Source organism: Halyomorpha halys, unplaced genomic scaffold, assembly GCF_000696795.3.
Source record: "Halyomorpha halys isolate HHAL.00 unplaced genomic scaffold, Hhal_1.1 Scaffold366.1, whole genome shotgun sequence".
Lineage (NCBI taxonomy): Eukaryota > Metazoa > Arthropoda > Insecta > Hemiptera > Pentatomidae > Halyomorpha > Halyomorpha halys.
The window spans coordinates 1,098,977-1,111,347 of NW_027107323.1; the positions used below are offsets into that span (position 1 = coordinate 1,098,977).

A 12,371-nucleotide genomic window follows, 5' to 3' on the forward strand; every position below is an offset into this window, starting at 1 on the left:
AAATATAAATTGCTCTTTATTACAAAAACAATAAATATAAAAATAAAAAATAATTTTTTAGGACCATTTTTTTTTTGAACAATTGAGTATATTAATCAAAACAGATTTATTCAAAATTTTCATAATTTTTCTTCAGCTTTCCAAAAACTTAAATGATGGGAGCTTATGCATGCCCATAGACCTCCAAGTGAAAGTCTGAATCATCAAATAAACCAGTTTATAACTGATAAACGAGTGGTTCCCAATCCGAAGAAATTTGCAAAAAATATGCTAGAAATTAAACCACTCCCGAACTGCGAAAATGGAGGCCCCCTCGGAAATATTTGAAAATCAGTTAGTTAAAAATGCACTTTGAGTAATTCTTGTTTCATTTTCACCGTTTAAACAGCTAACACTCGAACGTCAGGAAAGCTAATGAAATATTTCTAACAATACATCCTTGCAAATATATGTTATAAGATCTCTCAAATAAGAATCTTGTGCCCTGACATCTGCAAAAAAAAAAAAGACTAACTCACTAAAAAGCCATCTTGTAAACCGTGATTTTTTACCTACATAATTATGTATCAAATGTAAGTTGGTATGAATCAATTCGAGACAAGATAAATCGTTTCTGTTCCTAAGTTAACTTTTTAATTAATGAATAATTTTTTTAGAGACAATTTTTTTATTAATTAAATTATTCAGGACTGGTACTTCAACTTTACAGGCATTGTATTAAAATCAATGATATTTTTTTATAAATTTCTACAATGATTGTTTTTTTTCTTCCGAAGGGATTAAAATGCCCTGTCGATATTGATATTCCCTTTATCTGCATGAACCATGGATTTGAATTAATGAGATTATATTCCCAATGGCAGATAAATCTCGAGCGAGGACGACCGAGGTAAAAAAATATTTGTTTGGATTGAATTGCTTTAGAGCAGTTTTAGGGTATGGGCAAATATTGGATATAAATAAATTCTGATTCTCCGTTTTATACTTTAAAAAACTGAATCTTAACAAAGCCTCATAATGGTTCCGCTATGTACATAAATACTTTTTTTTCCTAAAACTTATTTTTAAAGTCATTATTTCATTAAAATTAGACTCGGTATGGTTGTTTTGTACGATTTTGTTATAACTTAATTAGATAAGCAATCTTATAATAGATTAGAATATTATAAATCTGATTTCAAATTAGTTTATTATATATAGTGTAGGAATATTAAAAATTAAGGTCCTAATAGTATTAATGCTAATTAATGATAACTTTAAGATGTAATACGAATGCTTTTTGGGCAGAAGCCAGGTTCTTAGCTGGTTGAATTTGATTTCAAAAGTTTACTTTGTGAACAGCTGTTGTTTACACATCAACTATTACGATTTAAACTTTGCATCAGGCTTTTGATCGAGTCTGGCACCCAGGGCTGCTATACAAGATCCGTAAAATCCTACCCCTACAAACTTCCTCATTATCCGTTCTTATCTCCGACAGATTATTTCAAGTAAATCACAACAGTGCTTATTCATCCCCTATTTCGTCAGTCTGCTGACGTACCTCAGGGTAGTATCCTTGGTCCTATCCTATGTACAGTTTTTACAGCTGACATCCCAACCCATCCTAACACTATTCTCACAACGTATGCCGACGATACATGTCTATTGTCAGTGAACAATGATCCTTACATTGTATCAACAATCCCACATCATTGTACCATTGAAGAATGGTGCCGAAACTGCAGGATTAAAATAAATTCCACCAAATCACATTTACCCTTCGTCGTAAACCCATGACCTCTTGCCCCACAGTATCCTTTAATATTACACCACTTATTCCTGTCCAACAGATCTGTTATTTAAGACTATATCTGGACAAACGACTGACATGGAATCCTCATGCAAGATTGAAAAGACAGGAGACTGCTCGTCGATTCCGACTATTACAACATTTACTAGACAAACGGTCTAAACTGCCAATCCATTACAAAAGACTGATCTACATGACTATTATAAGCCCTATCTGGATACACGGAGTTGAGCTTTGGGACTCCACTAAACCATCGAATTCCTCCCTAATCCTTACAGTCCAAAATCCTTCGTGAAACCCTTAATGCTCCTGAATTTGTCACGTATCAAGTCATCCATCAGGATATCAATGTTGCCGATTTTGTCAGAACCAGATACCAATCCTTCCATGATAAACTCCTCAACCACCCAAATCCACTCGTTTCTAACCTGGCTTCTCCTTCATTATTTAATAATCCTCCTAGGCGACTGTATAGAAGATGTTCTCCTCTAGATAAGTTATTGGAGTTCTATCAATGGGTAGATTCCCCACATGTTTGTATCATGTCACTATGTCACCTACAGCATGTTTACTTGTTGTATATATTTTTATACAGTTGTAAATAACAATAAATAAATTATAAAAAAAACAAAAAAAAAAACATTGCATGAATGAAGATGCACAAATATTTGTATATACATGAGTGCACAAACATGTGTGTGTTTGTGTTAGCCTATGGATGTCTTATTTTTCTTTTTTATGTTTTAACTTTTTTGTTTCACTATTAACCCTTAGTTAACCATATTATTAGCTGTAGTAAACTAATTGTTTGATAGTTAAAATTTTATGAATGTCTTAAAAATCAATGGCTTGAATCTACCTAAGGATTATGAATTATCTAACAGATGGAATCGCTGTTGTGACACAGAATTATTGTAAAAATGTGAAAAAGAAAGAATTAAGTTAGTGTAAATAGAGATCTAAGGAAACCTGCCCCGATTGGGGAGGAATGAAAAATTTAGAGCTACATTTTCACAAATTTTCTTCTTATATTTTCATTTAAAAAAATATTGTTCGTGTTGTTCATATTCCATAAAAACAATCCTATAGAAAAAGTGTTATTGAGTTTAATTTAAAATATGTATAAACAGTAATATTAGAAAAGAGGACAACGTTTTATAAAATCTTTAAAAGCTAAACCAATTTATTTTGTAAATAAAATTTATTTGAAACAAGATATGTAGAAAAATAATGAAAAAAAAAATCTTATATTTAATCACTGGTTTCCATGAAGAGAGTTTATGAAACATGTTTTTTATTTTACTTGTTTATCTGGTAGTGAAAGGATGAACATTTTTTCAATGTAAACACCTATAGATTAATTGTGTATGTAAGGAACTCTAAAGGTTCCATTCAAAGGCTGTAGGTTTGAGTCCGGTGACGTAGAAGAGATTTTGTTTTGGATTATTTGAAGCTTGTGTACAGAGGGTAACTGATTGGGTTGAGGAAATAATCATAATTTTTCAATATTTTCAGGACCGAACAACCCTTGAAGCAATTAAGGCCCTTCCAAAATTTTATAAATATATTTATTGATAACTTGTTTCTTGACTAATAATATTGGTTCTTGAAGACCAGTAAATAGTAAAATAATCTGATTAGTTTGTTTACATCGTCATATTGTACAGTGAAAAAAAAATAGGTTTTTTAGAAAAATAAGAATTACCTTAACTACTAATTAAACAGTACATTGTACAAAATACAAATTAAGACTAATGGATAGAAACATTTCTTACAATTGCTTTACAACAGCGTGGTCTACTTAGTAATATTACTAGGACTAACTTTTACAAAGTTTTGTAATAGAACTTGATAAGAGAGAAATGGAGAAAATTAAGTTCTAAGGAGTAGTCAGTCTCTTTATTTCTGTTTTGCACTTTATCTATTAATTTTAGTGTCGCTAAAGACACAATATGCAACATTATGTATATAAATGTGTGCGTGCGTGCGTGCGTGTGTGTGTGTACACATACATCAGGTATCAAAATTAATAAATAGTTCTTTAACACTCACCCTTCTATTGCTGTATTCAAAGTCTGCCGTGCCCCTTCCTGCTTTATATTCTTGGTACTGCGATACAACGCAAAGCAGACAGTATACCTAAAAACACATAATAAATTATACAATAATAAATAATACGAATCGAGAACAAAAGAAACGTCAATTTTAAAATTATTTCATTCCTAATAACTATTGTACGATTTTCTTAAAATAAATATGTAACAACTATATATTTATATCTATATTTATTTTTATTATTTTATATATATATATATATATATATTCATTTTATTTTGGGGAGCGGGTTGCTCAGTGGTAAGGCACTTCTAACTCCAAGGACTCGGGTTCGAATTTGGTTGATAATTATTTTCTATTTCACTGTAGCATTGAGTCAGCCCTGTAGATTCGGGAGTCCTTTGGGGTCCACCCAGCCTCATGAAGTGGGTACCCTCAAGTGATCAAATCACCCCCTTGCGCAACCGTTGGTCTAGTTACAGTACTTCCTTACAAAGAACTGAACCCCCTGAACCCTTACCTTTCAAGGGTTGTAGTGGTACAGATTATATATTTATTTATATTTTATAATATTTATATATTATAAATTTTAAAAGAATAATAGGTACTAAAAGTAAAGCTCCGCACGCAACAGGCAAGTTTTCCTATCTTGTATTCACTGATATATATACACACCCGTAAAATAGCATAAAGACTGCAATGAGGATTTTGAAGGTCATCAGCGGTGGCGTTAATGGTATACCACTGATTTACCGCGGTGCATTCATTACGAAAGTGTTGCATCAAATCGTCCATAAATGATTACATCGCATCGAACATTAATCTGCTAAAGTAGCTAGCAGAGCGTGATCGAATTCTCATGAATATTCACATCTAATGTCATTTCACTGGATAAGCGAGTGCCGATGACGGCCTTTTTGAACTTTTGATGGTATAATAATAAACTAGTGATAGAAAATTTACATATCCGGCCAATGGTTAGTTGCCTTTTGACTTAGCAATCAAAACAGAATTAATATAAGATCATGGCATATATCCATCGATAATTAATTAAAGTTTATAAAATTATGAATTATTAATATTAAATAATTGCTTTAAATACTATATATGGCATTGGACAAACGACTTACATGGATCTCCCACATGAATAGAACAAAACAAAAGCTAAATTTCCGACTTAAATTATTATTTCATCTTTTAAATAAATGATCAAAATTACCTCTTTCAGAAAAACTAAAGATTTATACTTACCTTCTCAGATCAATTTGGACTTACGGTGCACAAATTTACATAATATGCCAAAAAAACTAACTTACTGAAACTGCAACAATTTCAATCAAAATTACTAAGACTGATCAGTAGCGCTCCCCCCTACATCAGTAACAAGAACTTACACAAAGACTTACGAACTCCCTACGTACAAACAACCATTAAATCATTATATAAACGGTTTCACGACGCACTTCCAATACACACTAACTCTCTAATTCAAGGACTATCAACACGAGACCAGATACGAGACGACGTTTACGAAGGAGGTGGAATAGGGACCTCTTAAATTGATTTTTAAATTTCAATTTTAATGGAGAGGTATCATTGGACTACCTTAACCTTCATGCCTTCCTGAAATTTTTTTTATTATTATTATTATTTATTTATTTATTTTTCTCTCTCTACATCTCATTCGCTGGTTGTAAAAATACTTTTACAGTTGTGAATAAACTAAATAAAGTAAAAAAAAAAATACTATATTAGCATTACGCAATCTGGTTGGTTCGGGTTTTTGTTAAATTAATAACTTTATTCTTTATATGAAAGTTGACTGCACGTGTTTAACGAATCTAATGGGACCGATATTTTTTTTGAAACTTAATCGTACCTACTTTATACGATGAAAATTTTTTTAAAGATAATTAATTTTATTATTATGAATGTCGTACACTAAACAGTATAAAATAAGCACTATGATACCATACCATTACACTGCATAATTAAACTATAAGCTAGAAAAATATAATATATCTCATTTTTTGAACAAGAGTCGAAAAAATTTGGAATCGAACAAAAATATGATATGAAAAATATTGTTAGGGGTACGGCCAAAAGAAAACGAAAAATAGTTAACAACTTTTCTGATTGTCAGTCTGTTGACTGTTTCGAAATCGATCAACTGGAACAGCCTTGAGGGAGCTCTGCAAAGTGGGACGAAACGTCGGAAAATAAATAGTTGTTAACTATTTTTTGTTTTCTTTTGACCATCTTCTTCATAATTTGAAATAATACGGCCAATCATTTATGTATATATTATATATTATATTAGTTTCGTTATGAAATTCGTCTGCTTTTTGTGTTCTGCTCTATCCATTATCATAGGGTTTTAAATTTGAATTTGTGAGTTAGAGTTATACCGTGCTCTACTGAGGCTATGCATTTTTTTTATTTTTTTCAATTTTTTGGATTATTAAAATAAAAAACAAAACAAAAAAGTAAGTATAACTACAATTACTGTCCTGGAAATAAGAGTTCAAAATCTATGAAAACCTTTAGAATTTCTGGGATGTAATTATCCCAGTTCCTCCTAAATGGGACCATATTGTTATATAACAGTATTGTTAGTTTCGGAGTATTTGTTGCTAAACCAATCTAATTTTTATTTATTTAATTACTACTTCTGGATCACATTTCTAGAATTAGCTAGCATTATATATTGAATCAATGACTTATTTAGACTCAAAATTTTCGAAAATAATTTCTCTTTAAGTAATCAGAGGCATGATCTTCAACCGCAATGTCAAAAATTATGATTTAAAAATCATGACACGTTCAGCTGATTCAAAAACTTTCTTGAAACTTATAAGAACACTCACACACTGTTAAAAGTGAATCGTTTCCACTGCGGGTAGACTCGCACAACCAAATAAGTTAGTAATGTGAAAATTACAGACTATTAAACCGAATCGATGCCCTCAATGTGGCAATATATTTCCCTAAGTGCTAGAAGTTGTATCAACTCCAAAATTACGCCAATACATCAATTCCACCCATGGTAGGGCTCGTATTCTGCGAAATATCCTAAGAGTTATTACTCGACTATGAACAATAATCAGATAGAGCATTAATGTTCTGCATAGTTAAATCATTCTAAAAGAATTTACTAATTTTTAAACATCATCGTTAAATGACAAGGTGAGTTGTCATTGTTGAGGATTCATTTGTAAGTGTGTCTTTTTTATATATTTATGTTATTGTCATCTTAAGGAAAATTATTTTATTTTAGTGGAGATATTAATGCATATAACTTTTTTGATGAGATGCTTCGGTAAATAATAGATAATAATCATAAATAAGTAACAGAAATAAGTCCTTCGTTTCAGAGACTGTGGAAATTATGAGCAATAAACCCTTAGAAATGATTCTGCTACAAATTAAAAAATATTGTAAATATAGCTGATATTTTAGATGTTCAAAGTTAATTATTACGTTGGTTTCAGTGGTGTAGATTAAGATATTTAATTATCTGTGCATACACTGTTTGTAAATAGACAAATCTCAATTTTCGAAATTTAAAATCCAATAGATACCGCTAGAATCTCGGTTCCGACAAAAATGGAACCTCATCGTTCTTCTTAGGGCCTTATTTATTTATTTTTTTTTTAAATATCTTTATTGAAATTTTCAGCTGTATATTACATAATACATTTAGTAAATATGATCTTAGTTAAAATGGAGTCTTACAGGCGTGTAGAGCAACTACCCATTGGTAGCACTCTAATGACATATTACATTAGCTGGTCTCGTGGCCATCTTCTTTTCAGGCACCTCGGAGGATTGTCAGGAATGGATGAGGATGCAAGGTTAGAAACTAGGGGGTTTGAATGGTTAGGGAGTTTATAATGAAAGGAGTGATAACTGGTTCTGGCAAGATCGGTTACATAGGGAACACTAAGGTGTTTATGTATGATTTTATTTGTGACAAAGTAAGGAGCATTGAGGATTTTGGATTGTAAGGATTGAATACGAGAGGAATTCGAAGGTCTTCTTAGAGCCTTAAATTTTTTTTTCGACGAAAAAATTGGCATTTACGACATATTATTTCTCACAGCCCAATAAACAGTGGTTAAATCAACATGGCACTTGACAGTCACCATAGATAAAGTTTTCGGGGTCATAAATATGTGACCAGTTTTTTTTTCATACCAAGGATGCACTGCGATGAATAACTAACTCATTTTTTATTTAACTGTTAATGAAGCCTTCAATTTGGGATTATCACAAATGCTTTGCAATTCAATTTCTATTTTTAGTGATTGAAACTGCGATGCACGAGTAGGCTGTGTCTTCATCCGCGAGATTGGTCATCAGGCCTAAGCTGATAGGCGTGCGCTAGGGGTGGGCCAACGTAATTAGCACTGGAATCATTACGGAGCATGTCAAGCTAATGAGCAATCCTGGGGCCCTCAAAGCCTAACCCCGACTTCAATATTTCCGCTTCATCATCATCATCATCACCGGTATTAATCAGCTGTACCTGAACGTTGTCAGCTGTTAGGCGCAATCGCAGCTGGTTAAGGGTTCTTATTCCCTTTTTATGTTGATTATATTCATATCACTGCAAGGCAAGGTGCTTCCCTCTCTTGGCAGAGTAGAATAGCAGGCAAATATGCGGTGATCGATTTGAATAATAAAAAAAAAGGAAATAACCATTTTTAAGTCCAGATCTGAGGCCATTTCTATTTTCATTATTACCAACATGGAGTAGAAAACGTCATAGTACAGGAGCCCAAGAAGAGAAAAAAGGCAGTTATATCACCCCAATTTTTGGTTACTTAATTGAAAACTAGGTATAATTACTAATCAAAATTGATGAGTCTGCCAAGTAAAGGTAGGGGGAAAAAAAAAATCGTGGCTGTTTCGAAACGTTAAAAATAATTAATTTTTTATTCGGAGCTATATCTTTACAACTACCAACAACAATAGAAAATCTAAGAAAGCATCATTTAAAGTAGAGTAAACTTGCTAAAATGTAAGCCCTAATAGAGCTATTTATGTTCAATAGCTCTCGAGATATAGCTTTTTAAAAAGCAACATTTTATAAAAATGTTGCTTTTTAAAAAGCAACATTTTATAAAAATGTTGTATGGAACGTACTGAAATATCAGTTGCTAGTTAATTTATTTTGAGAAATCTATATCTCAGGAACTATATGACGTACAAATATCTATTAGCACTCAAATTAAAGCTAGTTTAATGAGCTGTAAAGTAGTTTATGACATTTATTTTTACGAAATTCGCTAAAATAAATTGATTTATAGTTGTTCGGACAAATTTTCATTTGCCAAATTTACATTCATATATGAATATCATAAAAACTACTACCTCTATGAAGATAAGTGTAACATACTACTTTATAGTAAGTTAAATTCCTTTATTTTGAGTGTTGGCAGACATATGTGCATCTTATAGGTCCAGAGATATATTTTTTCAAAAATCCAACATTGTATACGAACAAATAGAAATTAACATCTTTAGAGTGTATTTTGTCAAATATCATAAAAACTACTACTCCTACAAAGATGAACATTATTAACAATTTCATTTTAACTAGCTTTAATTTGAGTGCTGGCAGACATCTGTGTGTTCAATGGTTTCTGAAATAAAGTTTTTCATAAATCAAACTTAATGTCCGAACAACTATAAATCAATACATTTTAGCAAATTTTGTGAAAATAAATGTCATAAACCACTTTATAGTACATTAAAGTAGCTTTATTTTGATTGGTAATAGACATCTGTACGTCACATAGTTCCTGAGATATGGATTTCTCAAAATAAATTAACTAACTACTGATATTTTAGTAATTTTTATGAAATGTTGCTTTTTAAAAGGCTATATCTCAAGAACTATCGGACGTAAATAGCTCTATTATGGCTAATATTTCAGGAAATTTACTCTTCTTCAAACAATGTTCTTTAAGTTTTTCTAGTGTTGTTTGTAGGTTTTAGGATATACAGCTCCGAATGAAAAATTAATGTTTCTTTAAGATTTTGAAACAGCCACCATTTTTTATTCCCTCTACTTATACTTGGTAGACTCATTAGTTTTGACTAGTATTTATACATAGATTTGATTAAAAAAATAAAAAATTGGTGTGAGATCACAGTCTTTTTTTCTTCCCGGCTCTTGTACTGATCAGGGAACTAGTGAACGTCTGAACGTCGCATTGGGGCAATGGATAAGAGAATGAGCGAATAGAACAATCCATGGTCATTAAATGTCAGGTACCTTTAACAACATATTAATAAGAAATAGATCCTCTAATTAAAAATTAAATAAAACACTAACAATAATTTAACCTTTTGCTTTCAATCCCATTTAAACCATGTTCTTATAAATAGCTTTAAATATAATTTTATTCTATTATACAGTCTACCACTGAACCACCGATGCTATACATATAGCATACCTCCTATATGTACGTACAAAACACCCACTAACATCATTACAGAAGGGTATGAAAAAAAAAATATATATATATATATATACAGTCTACTCAAGTGACTTACAGAACTAGTTTCAGAAAGATCAGTTTTCTGCATATTCTTGTTTCACTCCAGACTGTACTGTAGAGTGATTGTACTGTAGGGGTTTCAGAAAAACGTTTTCTTGAAGGGGAGATGTTAAGAAATCTATTCACCACGACATGCAGTCCCTTGTTTCTTTTTTCGGCTAGTTTGTGTGAGAGAAATAAAAATAAAGTGGTGATCAACGCCATTTTTCCAGCATTTCCACATTTCAGAATGTTGGTACTGATAGAAATTGATTGACTGTTTTTAGTTTTGAGATTTGTAGTCCAAAAACATGATTTTTTTTTCGGGGATATATTTTGAAATATCGTAAAGCCTGTCCCACGGAATAAAAACAATATTGAAATACTTTTGCAAGCTCTCAACTAGAAGAAGAACTGAATAATGTAAACAATTTTTTATCCTCGAGAGACGTATCAAAATCAAATTAAAATTTACTTGAGTGTAAAAATCGTTCTTCAAGGGTAGTAACGATAATGCGAATCAGAGTGCTCATGACAAGTAGAACATTAGTGAAACATTATAATACAATTTATTTATGTTGTAAAACGGTACAAAATGTATCCTGTGTGAATATTTAGTGGTACTTACAAACCATTGTATTCTAGTGGAACTTAACAATTGTACATTGTTTCAAAATCACCCTTAAACCATTAATAAGAAATCAATTTACAACTTCATTATGCATATTTCTAAAAGAATCAAACATCTCTAAAATAGGTTATGTGAAGAGCACATTTCAAAATATCTTATGAATATATCTTAAAAATATTATGATGAAGCTTTTTAGTTACTGGAACCGATATTTTAGAATTGAGTTTTAAATAGTGTAAAGAAAATGGCATATTAAGTAGTTAAATGAAAATATAGCCAAATACAACTAACATATTTTTAGGTTTTTTTGACGAATTGCGGGCATAAGATACTGAATATTGAACGAACGTAAAGGACATGGTTTGAGAATTCAATTTCCCGTAAGAACCGTCATCATTTCAATATCCTCGACTGACCGAGGATTCTCAAACGCCTATCATGATGACCAATCCTGATGGTTACAGATTCTCAATTATGATAAATTCATACGGGAAATTGAATTTTTAACCGATTTGTCCATTCTGTTTGTTCGACATTCCAAACCGTTTGTCTCCAAATCATTAAAACCCTTTTTAGTGATTTATGCTTCAAGGACGCGTCGAATAGAAAAACTCGCCAATATAAATAGTTTTAGAATTAGTTTCCTCTGCTGAGCCCTTTCATTGGAAATTCCAGAGTTAAATGTGCTGGAGAAGAATTGGAAGGGATTACAAAGTCGAATTCACTGGCATAAGAAACTTTATTCATTATGACTGAGATGTAACAAGTTTCATTCAGAAATTTCTAAAACTCTGGAACAAAAGGGAAGTGTGAATCGAGTATTGCACACCCTATATGGACGACAGCGGCCACTTATATCTTCTCTACAATACTGGTATTTGTATTCCTATTCTATGCCGGTTAAATTTACCTTCCTGGACCATGCTCAAGGCCAAGCAGTTTCTGAAATATTAAATAGCAATAAACTATAGAAAAGATGATTCTAAGAGTTTGCAAGGAATTTTAATAACTAATGTGAAGAGGTTTACATTTCCATGATTCAGAGCTGAACTTTAGCGAAGTATAATCGTTAGTACAAGAACCTAAGAGGAGAAAAAAGTCGGTTATTTCACTCCAATTTTTTATTACTTTTAAGAAGGATTTTGGACTGTAAGGATTGGATTCGGGAGGAATTTGATGGTTTAGTGGAGCCCCAAAGCTCAACTCCGTATATCTAGATAGGCCTTATAATAGTCATGTAGATCATTCTTTTTTAATGGATTGGAAATTTAGACCGTTTGTCTAGTAAATGTTGCAATAGTCGGAATCTACGAGCAGTTTCTTGTCTTTTTAGTCTTGTATGAGG

General features: G+C 31.6%; 1 protein-coding gene across 2 annotated transcripts in view; it reads right to left on the bottom strand.

Annotated features, from left to right (window-relative positions):
* LOC106681818 (uncharacterized) overlaps positions 1–12,371 on the bottom strand; it is a gene marked incomplete at its 5' end in the record, with an annotated part of 132,890 nt that overhangs the window by 27,923 nt on the left and 92,596 nt on the right. For both annotated transcript variants that reach the window (XM_014422343.3, XM_024359925.2), the window contains 1 exon segment: positions 3,845–3,931. In XM_014422343.3, coding sequence (XP_014277829.3) covers positions 3,845–3,931 — 87 coding nt within the window.